Source organism: Otolemur garnettii, unplaced genomic scaffold (assembly GCF_000181295.1).
Source record: "Otolemur garnettii isolate 467f Iridium unplaced genomic scaffold, OtoGar3 scaffold00032, whole genome shotgun sequence".
In the NCBI taxonomy this organism is placed as follows: Eukaryota; Metazoa; Chordata; class Mammalia; order Primates; family Galagidae; genus Otolemur; species Otolemur garnettii.
In genome coordinates this window covers 11,785,698-11,804,686 of record NW_003852427.1, presented here as the reverse complement: position 1 = coordinate 11,804,686, position 18,989 = coordinate 11,785,698, and the positions used below count along the sequence as shown (strand labels likewise).

At 40.2% G+C, this 18,989-nt stretch overlaps 1 protein-coding gene across 1 annotated transcript in view; it reads left to right on the top strand.

The window, feature by feature from the left end:
• The window catches only part of GK5 (glycerol kinase 5 (putative)), a 70,382-nt gene that overhangs the window by 26,494 nt on the left and 24,899 nt on the right, over window positions 1-18,989 (top strand). The window contains exons 4-11 of the mRNA XM_023513050.1: window positions 3,752-3,845; window positions 7,169-7,300; window positions 10,426-10,501; window positions 11,994-12,055; window positions 12,344-12,417; window positions 12,595-12,655; window positions 15,045-15,171; window positions 17,315-17,419. Of these exons, the coding sequence (XP_023368818.1) occupies window positions 3,752-3,845; window positions 7,169-7,300; window positions 10,426-10,501; window positions 11,994-12,055; window positions 12,344-12,417; window positions 12,595-12,655; window positions 15,045-15,171; window positions 17,315-17,419 (731 nt within the window). The remainder of the gene's footprint in view (window positions 1-3,751; window positions 3,846-7,168; window positions 7,301-10,425; window positions 10,502-11,993; window positions 12,056-12,343; window positions 12,418-12,594; window positions 12,656-15,044; window positions 15,172-17,314; window positions 17,420-18,989) is intronic.

The window sequence follows — 18,989 nt, the reverse complement described above, 5'->3', positions numbered from 1 at the left end:
CCCACCACAGTACCCAGTTAGTTTTTCTATTCTTAGAAGAGACAGGGTATCGCTTTTGCTGAGGCTGGTCTCTGAATTTCTGAGCTCGAACAATCCTCCTGCCTTGGCCTCCCAGAGTGCTGGGATTACAAGCATGGGCCCCCGCACCTGGCTGCATCATTTTCCTTTCAGTTGCTGTCAGGAAACCTAAAACTTAGAACCTTCTTTTTTATTTTCTCCTTGTCTCTTTGTCTCGTGTACCCCTGGTCCAACAAACCAGGACCAAGCCACTCAGTTATTATTAACTTTCCTCAGCCCTTTAAGTTTTCTTCATAGTCTTAGATTAATTTTTTCCAATATATTTAATTAGCAGTGTGTTTAGCCTGCTTTCTAAAATAACTCTAAATGGTTTCTCTTCCACTTTGGTTCTTTTATATTCCTGTTGTTCTAAAAAATCATGAGCTGTTTTGTTTCTTCAGTTACTGTGTCTCTTGGGGAGACTCCTGCCACCTAACCTCAGATCGGGGTGTGTGCCAGTTAGCAATGTAAACTATGAGTCATACGAACCCGGTTCACTTAGTAACTGTTTGCAAGCTCATAGCAAGTAATGTCCTGTTCTGGTTGCTGAGCTGAATATAAAGATGAGTAAGAATACTAACCCTCAAGGAATTTACAGTCTAATTATACAAGTTTATAAATTACTCTGTGTTCCCATGGAACCAAATATTCTTTTATTGTGGTATTTGATACTTATGTTAATGGTTCTTAGCCAAGCCTAGTGGCTCACACCTGTAATCTTAGCACTCTGGGACACCAAGACAGGTGGATTGTATGCACTCCAGAGTTCCAGAACAGTCTGAGCAAGAGCCAGGCCCACCTCTACTAAAAAAACTGAAAGATTAGCCGTGCACTGTGGCAAGCACCTGTAGTCCCAGCTACTCAGGAGGCTGAGGCAAGAAGATCGCTTAAGCCTAAGAGTTTGAGGTTCCTGTCAGGTACAGTGACACCAGGGCAGTCTACCCAGGGTACAGAGTGAGACTGTCTCAAAAAAAAAGAAATGATTCTTTCCAGTTACTTAACAAAATATATCAAGAGCCACAGAATGGTATAAAGTGTTAGAAGGATTAAAGACAATTAATTTACAATATTGTCATTTAAGCTTCTCATTCAGTCTGTGCCACTACTTGAATTCAGTGTTTTTGGGATGAGATTGTCTTGCACTGTGGCATGAATTAATGACACAGCTTTCCTCTTGCTTTTCAGCCATGCAGCCTTCAGTTCCCCAGCCCATCATAACTCATCCCACCATAGGATGTTCAGCAACACATTTTGTCAGGGATGTTTACCCTCCTATTCCTGCTCATCCTTTAGAGCTCAGTTCCATTGTCACTTCTCAAAAAGCCCTGTTAAGTACACTCATGACAACCTGTATTTCTCCTCTGTAGGACGTATTCCTATTGTAAGCAAGCAATTGAGTAATTGATAATTTGTTTGAATTCCCTGGCAGAAAGTGTATTTATAAGGACAAAGGTGCCATGTAGCTCTGTAGCTGTGTCTCCAGCTCTTGGCACAAATTGCTTTATGAATATTTGCTGAAGCCAGTGATTCAAAATTAGATTTAAATGAAATGTGTAAATATGTACTATTGTTAAAATGACTCCAAAGAATTATATATCGGGCCAGACATGGTGACTCACACCTGTAATCCCAGCACTCTGGGAGGCTGAGGCAGGTGGATTGCCTGAGCTCAGGAGTTCGAGACCAGCCTGAGCCAGAATGAGACCCCTGTCTCTAAAAATACTCAGGAGTTGTGGTGGGCCCCTGTAGTTCCAGTTACTTGGGAGGCTGAGATAAGAGAATCGCTCGCGCTCAGGAGTCTGAGGTTGCTGTGTGCTATGATGGCATAGCACTGTACCCAGGGTGACAAAGTGAGACTCTGTCTCAAAAAAAAAAAAGAATTCTATATCAGGAGGGAGGGAAGGAGGTTCAGTGTGATAAAAAGAATTCTTTATCAGGAGGGAGGGGGGGAGGTTCAGTGTGATAAAAAGAATTCTTTATCAGGAGGGAGGGGGGGAGGTTCAGTGTGATTAAAAGAATTCTATATCCAGGAGTAAGGGGAGGAGGTTCACTGTGATCAAGCAGTTGGTTTCCGTCCTGCTTTTTCTCACCAGCTGTTTCCCAAAATGGCCGTACTCTTGTCCAGGTCGTGAGGATTTCTTTCCCACAATATAAGCCAAATGTAAAAAGGCAGATGTAGTATGATTGCCCTTCTATATGATGCAACTAGAACAGGCACATTCATAGAGACAGAAAGTAGATAAGAGGTCACCAGGGATGGGGTGAAGAGGGAATGGAAAGTTATTTCTTAAATGTTACAGAGCTTCTGTTTAGAGTGATAAGAGAATTTTAAAAACAGTGGTGATGGTTACATAATATTGTGAATGTAATTAATGTTACTCAATTGTACACTAATAATGGCAAGCTTCATGTTACATATACTTTTTCAGAAGTTTTATTTTTGTTTTTGAGACAGGGTCTCATGCTATCTCCCAGGCTGGAGTGCAGTGGTGTTATCCTAGCTCACTGCAGCCGCCTACTCCTGGGCCCCAGTGCCTCAGCCTTCTGAATATAGGGAATATAGATGCACGCCACCACACCTAACTAATTTTGTTTTTTAAATAGAGATAGAGGCTTGCTATGTTTCCAAGGTTTAAGTTGTACTTCAAAATACTGGGATCGTAAGCATAAACTACCATGTGCCTACTTTGCCACTATTTTTTTTTTTGAGACATAGTCTCACTCAATTGCCCTGGGTAGAGTACTGTGGCGTCACAGCTCACAGCAACCTCAAATTCTTGAGCAGTCCTCTTGCCTCAGCCTCCCTAGTAGCTGGCACTAGAAGCACCCACCACAATACCCAGCTAGTTGTTTCTGTCTTTAGTAGAGACAGGGTCTTACTCTTGCTCAGGCTGGTCTCGAACTCCTGAGATCAAGCGATCTACCTGCCTCAGCCTCAGAGAGGGCTAGGATACAAGCCAGAGCCACTGCGCCTGCTACCACCATCTTTTTAAAAAGTAGAAATCAAGGGTTAGAGAGTGTAACAGCAAGTAGTTAAAGCAATATAGGACATGGGATCCAGGAAATTAAGTGTGCCTAGGAAGGGTTGGTAGGAAGAAAAGGGAATGTGCAAGGGATTAAAGATTGTAGTAGTTTGAAGGGGAGGCATTTAAAGAGTAAGATTGAGAGAACTGTAGTAATAGCAAGATGTGCTGACTGACAGATTGGGGTAAAGGTGAGAATATGATCATAGATGTAGGCACTTACGTAGAGTGGGGAATGACAGTCTCGGGAATAGAACATGGTTAAAAAGCAAATCTGAGTTGAATATTGGCAATTATTACATGCTGTGGTTGATTTGCATGGGTCTCAAAGGAAAAATAATTTTTCCTGTAGTTTTTAGTTCTGCACTTTTATTGTAGCATTGACTCGGGGTTTGTTGAATTTCTGTTTGTTGGAGAAATTTTAGTAAGCATTTTAGGTCAGTGGGTAAGCCAGTCCTAAAGTTGTGAGGTGTGGAAACAGGCTCAGGCTGTATTTCATTTCTTTTGTAGCTCAGAGGTTGTATCTGATTGTACGAAGATAAGTACAATGAAGTGGAAAAGCATTGCTTTTTAAAATCATGCATTGATATTGTAGTTTCATTTCTAATTTCAGATTTTTAATATTGTCTGGTTTATGTTGAGTCTCAAAATACTGTTTCAATCTTTCTTAGGAAAACGGGAAATCATTTTCACAACTTTATTAGTTGGCAAGACTTAAGAGCTGTTGAACTTGTAAAATCTTGGAATAGTTCTCTTATATTGAAGGTAATCTTTTTCTTATCATCTGTGGTTTGGATATTACTGTTTTTTCCTATAAATGTCCCTTAACTGTAGACTTAATTGTATTATTTTGTTTTAGGACATTAAGAAGAGAATACACATGTAAACACTCCCCCACATCAGTGAAAATTAATAATGAATTAAACTTATTATTTATCCAAAAGCTTATGTGGCAGATTTACATACATTTTTCTTTTTTTGAGACAGTGTTACTCTGTTGCCCTGGTAGAGTGCCATGGTGTCCTAGCTCACAGCAACATCAAACTCCTGGATTGAAGTGATCCTCTCGCCTCAGCCTCCCGAGTAGCTAGGACTACAGGCACCTACCACAATACCCGGCTATTTTTAAAGATGGGGTCTCGCTCTTGCTCAGGCTGCTCTCCAACTCCTGAGCTCAGGTGATCCACCTGCCTGGGACTCTCAGAGTATTAGGATTGCAGGTGTGAGCTACCACATGTACCTCAGAAAGTCCCAAGGAAGTTTGGGGGTGGACCAGAGAATTCATGTTTCTGCCTATGAGAAATGGAAAGAATATGGAATGAAATGTTCAAATTTATCATCTTTTGTTACAAAAGTAGAGAATGAATATTGAGGTAGGTAACTATCAGACTTAGCATTATGCCTGGCACATAGTAGGCCATCCGTAATTGGTAGTGATAATGGTGATGACAGTGACAACAGCATCAGCTGCTATTCGTTTGTGTCTTTCAAATCTCCCTCACTCTGAGTAAGAAATTACTGAGTCAAAGGATAAGACAATTTGCCAGTTCCTCAATTGTGAATAGACCTATAATGTTTGATGTCATAATTAATATTCCATATTAATACATTTTAATACTTATAAAGCTTTGCTCTGAAATGCCTTCTGTGCTAGTGTACTAGCACTAGATGGTGCCCGGGGGCATGTCTGGAGCATCAGTTTTACATAAGGCTTGAAAAACATATATTTTATATGAAAGCAAACATGAATATATTATAGACTATAACAAGGCATGAGTGAAACAAGTTTGCCATAATCTCACCTGAATTGATTTTTCTTAGTATTAGTTTAATATATAAAAATGGACCTTGCTGTAATAACTTACGAGGCTAGATACTGAGAGGTATTGTTATGGGAAGAACACGGTAATTTCTTTTTTCTTTTTGCGGTTTTGGCCAGGGCTGGGCTTGAACCCACCACCCCTGGTATATGGGACCAGTGCCCTACTCCTTGAGCCTGAGCCACAGGCTCCAAGAACATGGCAATTAATTAAAAAAAAAAAAAAAGAACATGGTAATTAAGGGAGTTAAAGTGGTTATAAGGAAATATTGTGAACTTTTTGAATAGGATACTTTTTTTTTTTTTGAGACAGAGCCTCAAGCTATTGCCCTGGGTAGAGTGCTCTGGCATCACAGCTCACAGCAACCTCCAACTCCTGGGCTCAAGCGAGTCTCTTGCCTCAGCCTCCCAAGTAGCTGGGACCACAGGCACCCACCACAACGCCCGGCTATGTTTTTTGATTGCAGCTGTCATTGTTGTTTGGCAGGCCCGGGCTGGATTCGAACCCACCACCTTAGGTATATATGGCTGGCACCTTAGCCACTTGGGCCACACGCGCCGAGCCATTTGTTTTTTTGAGACAAGGTCTTGCTCTGTTGCCTGAGTTAGAGTGCAGTGACGTCATCGTATCTCACTGCAGCCTCAAACTCCTGGGCCCAAGTCATCCTCTGGCCTTAGGCTCCCAAATAGCAGGGGCTACAGGTGCATACCACCAAACCCAGCTAGTTTTTCCCTTTTTGTAGAGAAGAGGTCTCAGTATATTGCTCAGGGTGGTCTCAAATTCCTGGGCTCAAGCAATCCTCCTATTTCAACCTCTTCTAGTGCTAGGAATAATAAGTGTAAGCCATTGCACCCAGTCTGTATAATCTTAGATTATAGAATTTATAGTGTATAATTGTTTACCTTAATGTATAATTTTAGTTTTTAATAGTTTATCATACATTTATGTTAGTCATTGAAGCATTTAAAAGTTTTAATCCTTTGAAAATAAATAATGACTATGAAAACATTTACTTGGTGGTATAAACCCCACATCTCAAATCTTGATGCAGAAATGTGACCCCGAGCACAAACCTGAACGTTTACAGCACTTTATTTACTTACTATTGAGCATACATGTGATGAAAGTTTTGGTTCCTTTTACGGGAAAAGGACTTTTATCCTTTAGGGTCCAGCTTGTGTGTCACTTCTGGGAACCCTCCCCTGCCGTTTTATTCAAATGAACCCCCAGCATCTCTTACATTGCACTTTATTTCCTTCATAGCAGTTATTAAATTTCAAAGATTCTGAGACATACTTTTTTTTTTTGAGACAGAGCCTCAAGCTATCCCCCTGGGTAGAGTGCTGTGGCATCACAGCTCACAGCAACCTCCAACTCCTGGGCTTAAGCGAGTCTCCTGTCTCTGCCCCTCAAGTAACTGGGACCACAGACGGCCGCCGCAACGCCCAGCTATTTTTTGGTTGCAGCCATCATTGTTGTTTGGCGGGCCCGGGCTGGATTCGAACCCGCCACCTTCGGTGTATGTGGCTGGTGCCTTAGCCACTTGAGCTACAGGCTCCAAGCCAAGTATGGATAGTATTAAATAAAATTATAAGTGGTTACAATATTGGGAAGTTTCCTGCTGAGTTAGTGCTAATTTGATTTCTGGAAATCAAAAGATTTCCAAAGGTAGGAAAGAATAAGAGCTCATTCGGGCCTCTGGCTGGGATTGAGTTTTCTCCAGATTTTGGTTCATAAAGGCATTTTGAAGCTAAGATATAATATTGTAAATAATGTGGAAATATTGGGAATATAAGCTTCCCAAATCAAATATTAGCTGAGAGCTTTATGTAGATGATGTTACTATGTGACTAGCAGTGAATTAATGCTACCCTGTTACTGAATTGTATAGATTTATCTAAGAAGCCTAAAATGAAATTTATGTGTACATATCATAGTAAAATAAGAGTCTGCAAATAGACCCTCCCTGACTCTCTTCCTTCACTTTCATAGAGAATAGGCAGAGAGCTAGAAATAGCTGTTTTAAAAAACTTTTATTTGCTAAAGGAATTCAGTTAAATGTGTTAATATTTCATATGTTAGAATTCACATTGTCCACCTAGGATAATATATTGCTCTATTTGATTTCCTCAGGTCCTGAGAACACTTTTATAAGTAGTTAAATGATCTGTTTGTTATTGAATTTTTGTTTGCATGTTGAATAGAATTGACGTGGAAACATCAAATGTCAATAAATACTTCTTTCACAATATCCTTTTTTAAAACTAGCTCTTGCATAGTTCCTGCCGAATGCTTCACTTTTTCACGAGAAGTAAACGACTTTTTGCAGCCAGTTTGTTCACTTTCACAACTCAGCACTCTTCTTTGCGATTAGTCTGGATTTTACAGAACCTGACGGAGGTGAGTAAAGATGGTGTGTATGGAAATGAGGTAAAGACCGTGGGGAAGAAAAAAATTTAAGGAATGAAGATAGGAAGATAAGAAAATTTAAGGTATAAAGATAAGGAATGGATTATTTGAGGGAAAATTAAGTGTCCACTGTATATTGGAATGGAAGACAAAGCATAATTGGTTTTTTTTAAAAAAAATTTTAGTGCATCAACAAATCTAGAAAGGTGACCAAAATAAAAATATACCCCTCAGTGAGATGTTGTGGAACAAACCTCTGCATAACAATACCTGGATCAAGAACACTATGAGACTTCCTGTCACTTTTTCTTTCTACGCTTACAATTTATGTGTTTATTTCTCAATACCATACTTTAATTTACCCTAAATATTTTTTTGTTTTTGAGACATAGTCTCACTATGTCACCCTTAGTAGAGTGCCAAGGCGTCACAGCTCACAGCAACCTCAAACTCTTGAGTTTAAGCAGTTCTCTTATTTCAGCCTCCCAAGTAGCTGGGACGACAGGAGCCTGCCACAATACCTGGCTATTTTTGTTGTTGTTGTAGTTGTCATTGTTGTTTAGCAGGCCTGGGCCCGATTTGAACCTGCCAGCCCTGGTGTATGTGGCCGGTGCCCTAACCACTGAGCTGTGGGCGCTGAACCACCCCTAAGTATTTTTTTTGTTTGTTTGTTTTAGGCAAAATCTCAAACTGTCACCCTAGATAGAGTGCCATGGCATCATAGCTCATAGCAACTTCCAGAGGGCTCAAATGATCCTCTTGCCTCAATTTTTCTATTTTTAGTAGAGACGGGGGGTCTCAATTTCTTGCTCAGGCTGGTCTTGAACCCATGAGCTCAAACTATCCACCCACCCCACCCTGGCCTCGCAGAGTGCTAGTATTACAGGTGTGAGCTACTGTGCCCTGCCTTCCCTAAATATCTTTGAACTTTTTTGTGTCTCTTTGAAGAGTCCTTCATATTCTGAGCCTATAAAGATAGTGTTATATATTTGATGTTTTGCCTTCTATAAGTCTATGTACTCTTATGTAGAATTGATTTTTTCCTGTTTTTTTTTTTGTTTTTTTTTTGTCAAGACAGAGTTCTACCCTATGCTCTGAGCAGAGTGCAATAGCATCATGTAACTCATTGCAACCTCAGACTCAGGCTGTGGGCATCCTGCTGCCTCAGCGTCTGAAGCCACTGGGATTACAGGCACTCAATGCCACACCTGGCTGGATTTTTCATTTTTTTCATGAGTCGGGGTCTCACTCTTGCTCAGACAAGCCTTGAACTCTTGAGCTCAAGCAATCTTCTTGCCTTAGCCTCCCACAGTGCTGAGATTACAGGCGTGAGCCACTGCGCCTGGCTTTTTTTTTTTTTTTTTGATACAGCATCTCAATCTGTCACCCTGGGTAGAGTGAAGTGGTAATATCATAAGTGGCATTATTACAATTCACTGCAACCTCAAACTTAAGGGCTCAGATGATCCTTTTGTCTCAGCCTCCTGAATAGCTGCGACTATAGACAGGTGCCACCACACCCAGCTGATTTTTTTCTATTTTTAGTAGAGACGGGGGTCTCATACTTGCTAAGGCTGGTCTGGAACTCCTGAATCTAAGTCATCCTCCCACCTTGGCCTCCCAAAGTGTTAAGATTAAGGTGAGAACCAACACATCTGGCCTTGGAATTGATTTTTGTATTTAGTATGAGGTAAGTGTCAGGTTTTTTTTTTTTCCCCAGTTTTTGGCTGGGGCTGGGTTTGAACCTGCCATCTCTGGCATATGGGGCTGGCGCCCTACTTCTTTGAGCCACAGGCGCTGCCCAGTAAGCATCAGGTTTCATTTCAGGTTTGTCTTGACTCTTCTTGATCCTTTTTATCTCCAGGGAAATTTTAGAATCAACTTGTCAATTTATATTCACAACAAACACTCCCCTCACTCCCAGTGCTGCAATGGCATCTGAGTTGTAGATTAATTTTGGTAGAATTGATATCTTTATAATAATAGGTCTTAGGATTCATGGGTATAATGTCTAATTTTCTGTTAAAGGATTTCTATTAACGTGTCCCATAATTTTCCGTGTAAGGTTTTTGTAGATCTTTCATTGGAGTTATTGTTAGGTAACTGATGTTTTTATAGCTATCTCAACTCGTTTTTTAAATTATTTCTTTTCCATTTCTTTTTTGGCTGGTATTTAGAAATATGAATTAATTTTTATGACTTGACCTTTGATCCAGTAATATTGCTGAATTCACTTAGTTATTCTGGTAATATTTGATAGCTTTTCTGGGGAGGGCATGTTTCTGTGCATACAGTTATATCTTTTGTAGGTAATTAAATTTTTACTTCTACTCGTGCTTTTAATTCTTTTTCTTTTCATTGACAAAGACCTTTATAGTATGTCGACTAGAAAGGATGATTATACATTCTTTTCTTGTTCCTGATCTTGGAACAAAAGCTTTCAGCGTTTCACTTTTTAGTGTGAATTTGCAGTAGGTTTTTTTGGAAATATCTTATCAAATTAAGGAAGGTCTCTTTCTTTCCTAGTTTGCTAAAAGTTTTTTTTGTTTTTTATCTTTTTTTTTTTAGACAGAGTCTCACTATGTCACCCCTGGTAGAGTGCTGTGGTATCACAGCTCACAGCAGCCTCCAACTCCTAGGCTCAAGCGAGTCTCCTGCCTCAGCCTCCCAAGTAGCTGGGACCACAGGCACCCGCCATAATGCCCAGCTATTTTTTGGTTGCAGCCGTCATTGTTATTTGGCGGGCCCGGGCTGTATGTGGCTGGCACCTTAGCCACTTGGTGTATGTGGCTGGCAACCCTTAGGTGTATGTGGCTGGCACCTTAGCCACTTGAGCCACAGGCGCCAAACCTAAAAAAAAACTTTTAAGCACAAAAGTAACTAAGACAGACTTAGTATAAAACTAAAATACTGTATAGAAAGTGAAAATCTTTTCCCTCTCCCCTTGCTACATCTCATACTCTTAATAATCACTTAGAACTATTTGAAGTATATTCTGGAAATTGTTTTTCTATGTATCTATTAATTTTTATAAAAAAGGGATTGTATCATATCAGTAGATTTGCACTTAATAATTTAGTCTTTTTGAATTGAGTTTGTACTGTTGTATTTTCAAGGTGCAAAAGGCCGTTGAGGAAGAAAATTGTTGCTTTGGGACTATTGATACCTGGTTATTACATAAGCTCACAAAAGGTAAACACCTTCTGACAAATCTGTCCTAACTAACTGACATTTGACCAAGAGAAACGATTTGCAAAGTTACTATTTTTTCTTCCTATATCTCAGACATATTGCTTCTTGATATCCTAATAATTACATTGTCATAATAAAACTAGACTTGTTGCTCCAGGTTTGCTTATTGTAAGAGGAGTGAAATTTTAAAATTATGATAGGGCTGGATGCAGTGGCCCACACCTTTAATCCTAGCATGATGGGAGGCCGAGGCAGGTGGATTGCTTGAACTCAGGAGTTTGAGACCATCCTGAGCCAGAGTGAGACCCGTTTCTAAAGATTAGCCAAGCGTTATGTAGTCTGTAGTCCCAGCTACTCAGGAGGCTGAGGCAAGAGGATGCCTTGAGCCCAAGAGTTTGTGGTTGCTATGAGCTATGACACTAGGGCACTCTACCAAGGGTGATAAAGTTAGACAATGAAATGAAAAAAAAAATTAGTGATAAAACCTGCAATACATAAGGCAGGAGAACAGTGTTAACTTCAAGAGCAATGAGTTCTATGCCAAATCTGCCCTGTGGCAGCTGGGTATAACTATGGGTGATCACTTAGCATCTCTGAACCTCTTTCTTCATTTTTAAATGGGGATCATGAAGTGGCAATGTGTATGAAAGTGCTTTTGTGAAAGTGCTTTATGAACAATGAGAGTTCATAACGATTAGGTAAGAAGTTGCTTTTGGAAACTTCACATTGGAAATACTCATTTTGGAATGAATTTGAATGCAGACAAAGGTCTTTAAACTCGGGATAGGATGTGAGGGTGAACTGCCTGTGACACTTGTCACCCCATTGATCGCCATGATTGATGAACTTGGAAGAGGTGTTGATTTACAGTTTGAAAGGAGAGCTTTATTTCTTATAGAGGGCTGTAGCCTGTCAGTGGCCATTTTTGCAGTCTGGAAAGCAGAGCCGCTGGCCATAAGCCAAGAACCCAGGAACAAGTACTTCAAGGGTGGGAGGAAGGGAATGGGAAAAGGAGTTTATGAAGAGCAGGATGGCCAAATATGCATATTTAACAAGCAGAAGGAGTCATGAATATTTATTAAAGGGGGACCATGCGCATATATGGTCACGCTTTATAACTCCTTCTTTAAAGGGCTGCACTTTCCAGATTCTGGCAGCCCCACGGTGTCAAGGGGTAACAAGGATCCCAAAACCTCTGCACATGCTCAGTAGACTGGTTAAGCCACTTCATGGTTGGTTACCTCTTATCAGGAAAGACTGCTGGTCTGTTTAGCCCTTAGGAAAAATAAAAAACCAGATGGCCATTTGCGAGGGAGGGAGTGAACGAGGCCTGACCTCCCTCCCTTTCTGTCATGGCTGGAACTTGGGTTTTAAGGTTTCTCTGGGGTCCTCTGGGCTGAGGGGGAGCATCCATTCAGGGTTTAGGATTTTATTTTTTATTCCACAATTTATACGATCTGATAATAAATGTATTTTTCCAATGTAAATTTAGGTTCTGCATATGCCACAGATTTTTCAAATGCTAGTACAACTGGACTTTTTGACCCATATCTGGTAAGGATTTTTTTCTTCTTTTTGAGTCACCAACTTTGGGGTTTAAATTTTCTTAAATTTATTTATTTATTTATTTATTTTTTTTTTTTTTGGAGACAGAGCCTCAAGCTGTCCCCCTGGGCAGAGTGCCGTGGCATTACAGCTCACAGCAACCTCCAGCCTTAAATTTATTTTTAGCTGACAGATGCAACTTTTGTATATTTATCACATATACCACGCTGTCTTAAAATGCTTTTATATTTGAAATATGTAAATATTTGCATTCTGATGCTGTGTGTCTGTGCTCAGATGTGTTGGAGTGGGCTTATTACCTCCATAATCTCCGTTCCACTCTCCATCCTGCCCCCTGTGAAGGACACAAGGTAATAACATTAGATGTAGAAACAGCCAAATCTTTGAATTCATTTTATTTTGGTGGGGAAAAGCATTTTATTATATGATTGATGGACCTATTATGTTTAGCATATAACTGTTCATAAGTTAAAGATAATTTGCTGAATTAAAGCTGTCACTAACTTTTTAATCAATTTTATTTGAAGCCACAATTTTGGATTAGTGGATGAAGAGATATTTGGTGTGCCTATACCAATAGTTGCCTTGGTAAGTAGAAACCTTGAAGGTTTCTCTTTATGTAGTATATTCTAAACTGAATGAATATATATGAATAATTGGAACTAGCATTAGGAAAAACAAAAGGTACTTGGCAAAATAAAGTATCTTTTTTTTTTCTTTTTAAATTAAAGGGAGCTGGATATTACCAGAAGTACTGTGTATCCTATGTGTTTTTGGAAACAGAAACGCTTCATAATTTTTTCTGACTTACTGGTATATTGTTTTTCAGAAAACAGACTTTTAAAGATGTATTCTGAATAGTGTTTAGTTTATATTTGACACTCTGAAGCAGTGCACAGTGATGGGGGCCAGTGTTTAGTTTATATTTGATATGTGTAACCATAAGCAGCAATAGAGTAATTTATTTTTTTTAATTGTTTTAAATTATTATTATTTTTTTGAGACAGAGTCTCCCTCTGTCACCCTGGGTAGAGTGCTGTGGCATCATAGCTCATAGCAACCTCAAATTCTTGGGCTCAGGTAATCTTCTTACCTTAGCCTCCCAAGAAGCTGGGACTACAGGCACCCACCAAATGCCTAGCTAGTTTTTCTATTTTAAGTAGAGACAGAGTCCTGCTTTTGCTCAGGCAGGTCTCCAACTCCTGAGGCCAAGCATCCACCAAGTCGGCCTCCCAGAGTGCTAGGATTACAGGTGTTTGAGCCCCTGTGCCTGGGCAATAGGGTAATTTAAACTAAAGGAGAAAGTTGTATGTGCATTTAATAAAATCCTTAGCCAGCGTCTACCAGTAAAGAAACTTATGGAAGAATGAAAACTTTGCTGTTTTGATTTTTAAGGGCCCTTTCATATTGTTTTTGATTTCGTGCAACAACTTAAGCAGAGTTATGGACCACCTATTCCTAGATAGATGGTCTCTATAGTTGCGGGGAAGCTGGCAAGTGAAAGGAAATTTAATTTCCCAGGTTACACATTCATTGTCATTGGAGAGGATCAATTATACTCAATGTAGGGATAAGTTCAGGGTTAGATTAAGGTGTGGCTAGAAGATATTAGATGAATAAGAAAGGGTTCCTTCAATATGTTTTGGCCCTTAAAATATTGCCATATGTATATCTACATATGACTGTGTTAGCAAAATTTATAATCTTTTAACAAAAATGTATGGCACCTGTGGCTCAAGTGGCTAAGGTGCCAGCCACATACACCTAAGGTGGCGGGTTCAAATCCAACCCAGGCCCGCCAAAACAACAATGGCAGCTGCAACAAAAAATAGCCAGTGTTGTGGCGGAACGGTGATAGTTCTGTGATAGAACTATCAGAGCTAGGGGCTCATGGTTTGGGCTCTGTTGCCCTAACATGGTTCCTAAGAGGTGATTTTAAAAATATTTTCCTGCTTTCCATCTTCCTTCAAGCTCTTCCTTTTTCCCTAACTGGGGAAATGGAAGCTAGAAAATGTTATTGTATTATAGATTGTTTCTATTTAAGAACCTTGTTTAGAAACTCCAAGTAAACACAGTAACATACTTCTCTAGTGCCTCAGCTACTTGGGAGGCTGAGGCAGGAGACTCGCTTGAACCCGGGAGTTGGAGGTTGCTGTGAGCTATGATGCTACAGCACTCTACCCAGGGGGATAGCTTGAGGCCCTGTCTCAAAAAAAAAAAATGTATGGTTGGGATGTGGATGGTTTTAATTTACATCTAATCTATTGAAACATGTAACTATCATTTAATACGAGAGAAATTTGTGTGAGGGTGAGTTATTTTGACTAATGAATGAAACCTCTGTTAAGTTGAAAATGAAAAATCTTCTGTACAGTTTTATTCTTATCTTTATTTCTAAGATTATTCATAAGATACTTAAAAGTCCATTAAAAATTCCTCAGGCATGTTAATTATCTGTACAGCCTTAGTCCTAGAGAAATTACTATCTTATAGTTGTTGCTCTCTGTTCTCTGAGATTTTATTTTATTTACTTAAGAAACAGGAAGAAAGGTTGGGCGTGGTGGCTCACACCTGTAATCCTACCCCTCTGGGAGGCCAAGGTGGGTGTATTGACTGAGTTCGTGGGTTTGAGACCAGCCTAAGCAAGAGCAAGACCCCCATCTCCAAAGTGAGACCCCATCTCTAAAAATAGCCAGGTGTTGTGGTGGGTTCCTGTAGTCTCAGCTACTTGGAAGGCTGAGACAAGAGAATTGAGCCTAAGCATCTGAGGTTGCTGTGAGCTATGATGCTACGGCACTCTACTGAGGGTAACAAAGTGAGACTCTGTCTCAAAAAAAAAAAAAAGAAAAAGAAAAAGAAACAGGAAGAAAAAAAAGGAAATGTTTAATCATGAGAATACAATGAATGGGGCAATGGGATATAATGATATGAACCACCACTAAGGGCAATGGGTCCAACATCTGAACATTTTTTGTAGGTTGCTGACCAGCAATCAGCCATGTTTGGAGAGTGCTGCTTCCAGACAGGTGATGTGAAATTAACTATGGGAACTGGAACTTTTTTGGACATTAATACTGGAAATAATCTTCAAAAGACTGTTGGAGGTAAACAGTTAGAATTGATCTTATTTATTAATATCATTACTATTCATATTTAAATTTTGTGATATACCATTTTTTCATTTTATGTTGATATTTTCTATCATGTCTCATTATTCTTAAAGATAGTTAATTTCCATTTCTTTTTTTAACCTTTAAATTAAAAGTATAAAAAAGAAAGCTATTGTAGAAAAGTTTAGTTTGTAGGGTTAGGATGTTTGGTCAGCTTTCCAAATATTTATCTATAATACGTGTTATTCTTGTTTAAGACTTCTTTTTAGGGCTCTAAATGTTTTTTTGTGGGTCAGAAAATTCTTTTGCTAGGGCAGCACCCATGGGTTAGTGGGTCAGGTGCTGGCCTCATATACTGAGTGGCAGGTTTGAACCCAGCCCTGGCTAAACTGCAGCAAAAAAATAGCTGGGTATTGTGGTGGGCACCTGTGGTCCCAGCTACTCAGGAGGCTGAGGCAAGAGAATAAGGCAAGAGACGAGGTAAGACTCTCATCTCTAAAAAAAAAAAAAGAAAATTCTTTCGTGAATTTTTTAGAGTGGTAATCCGTGCATGTTTAGGGTTAAAAACCTCCATTTCCTCTATTGCCTTCCTGATGGAGGAAATCCTGGGAGATACAAACCAAGAGATTGTAGAACTATATCCTTCTAGAACTATCAGAGCTAGGGGCTCATGGTTGGGGCTCTGTTGCCCTAACATGGTTCCTAAGAGGTGATTTTAAAAATATTTTCCTGCTTTCCATCCTCCTTCAAGCTCTTCCTTTTTCCCTAACTGGGGAAATGGAAGCTAGAAAATGTTATTGTATTATAGATTGTTTCTATTTAAGAACCTTGTTTAGAAACTCCAAGTAAACACAGTAACTAACATACTTCTCTAGTGCCCCAACCTCACAGTAACCTTTTATTTCTCAGAATGTTTGTGGCTGTGTTTCTAGAGACATAGGCATGCTTATAGCTAATAAAAACTAATATTTGGTGTTCACATTCCATACCTGACACTGTGAAGTTCTTTTTATTTATTAACTTATTAACTCAAATTTTCTATTGTTTTGTTTTTTGAGACAAAGTCTTGCTCTCTCACCCAGGCTAGAATGCAGTAGCCCAATCTTAGTTCACTGTGGCCTCAAACTCTTGGACTCCAGCTATCTTCCTGCGTCAGCCTTCCAAGTAAATAGGACTACAGGCATGCACCAGCACACTTGGATGATTAATTAATAAAATTTTAGGGGGGCTTGGCTGTAGCACACTGGTTTCAGTGCCAGCCACATGCACTGAGGGTGGTGGGTTTGTACCCAGCCTGGGCCAGCTAAACAACAACTGCAACAAAAAAATAGCCGGGCATTGTGGCGGGCACCTGTACCAGCAACTTGGGAGGCTAAGGCAAGAGAATCACTTAAGCCCGAGAGTTTGAGGTTGCTGTGAGCTGTGACGCCATGGCATTCTACCCAGAATGACATAGTGAGACTCTGTCTCAAAAAATAATAATAATAATAGTAAAATAAAATTTTTTTTGCAGCAATCACATCTCGCCATGTTGCCCAGGATGATTTCAAACTCTTGGCTTTAAGGAATACAATCTTGGCTCAGCGCCTGTGGCTCAAGTGGCTAAGGTGCCAGCCACATACACCTAAGATGGCGGGTTCAAATCCAGCCCGGACCCGCCAAAACAACAATGACGGCTGCAACCAAAAAATAGCCAGGCGTTGTGGCGGGCACCTGTGGTCCCAGTTACTTGGGAGGCTAAGGCAGGAGACTCGCTTGAGCCCAGGAGTTGGAGGTTGCTGTGAGCTTTGAAGCCACGGCACTCTACCTAGGGGGATAGCTTGAGGCTCTGTCTCAAAAAAAATCTTCTCGTCCTCCCAACATGCTGACATGAGCCACTGTGCCCAGCCTCAGTATATTCATTCTTACAATAGCTACTCTATGAGACAGACCATTTTACAGTTGAGGAAACTGAGGCTAAGAGGTTAGAAACTTACAAGACCACAACTAGTGAGTGCTAGAGGGCTGGGATTTGAACTTGGGCAGTCTGACTTAGAGGCACTTTGCAGTATTTCTAAATAATAAAATTATTCCATTGTGGAAGTCTGTAATGAAGTATGTATTTGTCATATGACTTATTCTTTATTTGCTTTCTAAGGCTTTTATCCATTAATTGGGTGGAAGATTGGGCAAGAAGTTGTATGCTTAGCTGAAGGCAATGCAGGAGACACCGGGACTGCCATAAAATGGGCTCAGCAATTAGGTAAGTCATCTTTTTTTTTTTTCCAGACAGAGTGGAAATGCTGCCCTTGGTGGGAATACTGTGGTGTCATAGCTTACAGCAACCTCAAAACACTTGAGCTCAAGTAGTTCACTTCCCTCGGCCTCCCATTTAGCTGGGACTACAGGCACCTGCCACATTGCCTGGCTATTTTTAGAAATGGGGGCCTTGCTCTTGCTCAGGCTGGTCTCAAACTCCTAAGCTCAAGCAATCTACCTACACTGGCCTCCCAAAGTGCTAGGATTACAGGCGTGAGCCACTGCGCTCAGTTGGTAAGTCATCCTTTTTTTTTTGAGACAGAGTTTTACTTTGTTGCCCTCAGAAGAGAGCCCTGGCATCATAGCTCATGGCAATCTCAACCTCTTGGGTTCAAGCAGTGCTCTTGCCTCAGCCTCCCAAGTAGCTGGGACTACAGGCACAACGCCCATCTATTTTTAGAGATGAGGTCTTGCTCTTGCTCAGGCTGGTCTTAAACCTGTGAGCTCAGGTAATATACCCACCTTGCCTCCCAGAGTGCTAGGATTACAGGCATGAGCCGCTGTGCCCAGCCTGGTAAGTCATCTTTTAAAGAGATTTCACAAGCCGAGCAGGGAATTCAGAAATGACACAGGATTGGAGATCAGTAGGGAGTTAATGAATTGTTCGAATAAAACATTAAAATGTTTAACATAAAATGACAAGTACTAGAAGAAAATATAGTATATTTTTATGATATTGGGATGGTAAAATAGTATTAAGGCCAGAATCCATAAAGAAAAGGAATAATAGATCTAAGTATATAAAATATTAGACTGTATAAGAAGTATACCATAAGCAAAATTAAAAGACAAATTGGTAAAAACAATTTTAGCATGTTGTGAGAAAAGATTAATAAAATGACAAAAAATGGGAAGAGGGAAGGAAGAAGAATAGGTATTTCATAACCAATGACTATTATGAAATGCTATTCACATTCAATAATTTAAGAAATACACTTTTTTTTTTTTTTTGAAATAGAGTCTCACTTTGTCACCCTCAGTAGAGTGCCGTGGGATCAGATCTCACAGTAGCCTCAAACTCTTGGGCTTAAGTGATTCTCTTGTCTCAGCTTCCCAAGTAACTAGGATAACAGGAATGCACCACAACACCTGGCTATTTTTTAGAGAGGGGGGGTCTCGCTCTTGCTCAGGCTGGTCTTGAACCTGTGAGCTCAGGCAGTCCACCTGCCTCGGCCTCCCAGAGTGAAGAAATACACATATGAAAAATATTACTCCCATCCTGAGTAAGAGTGAGACCCTGTCTCTACTAAATATGGGGGAAGAAAAAAAAACTAGCTGGGCAAAGTGGTCCATGCCTATAGTCCCAGCTACTCTAGAGGCTGAAGGAATAGGATTGCTCAAGCCCAGGAGCTTGAGGTTTCTGTGAGCTATGACACACATGGCACTCTACCCAGGGCAACAGAGTGAGAGTCTGTCTCAAACAAAGAAACAGAATATAAAGACCCCCCCACAATATGGTTGTCCCTTGATATGGGGACTAGTTCCAGGATTACCTCTCAGATACCCAAATCCAC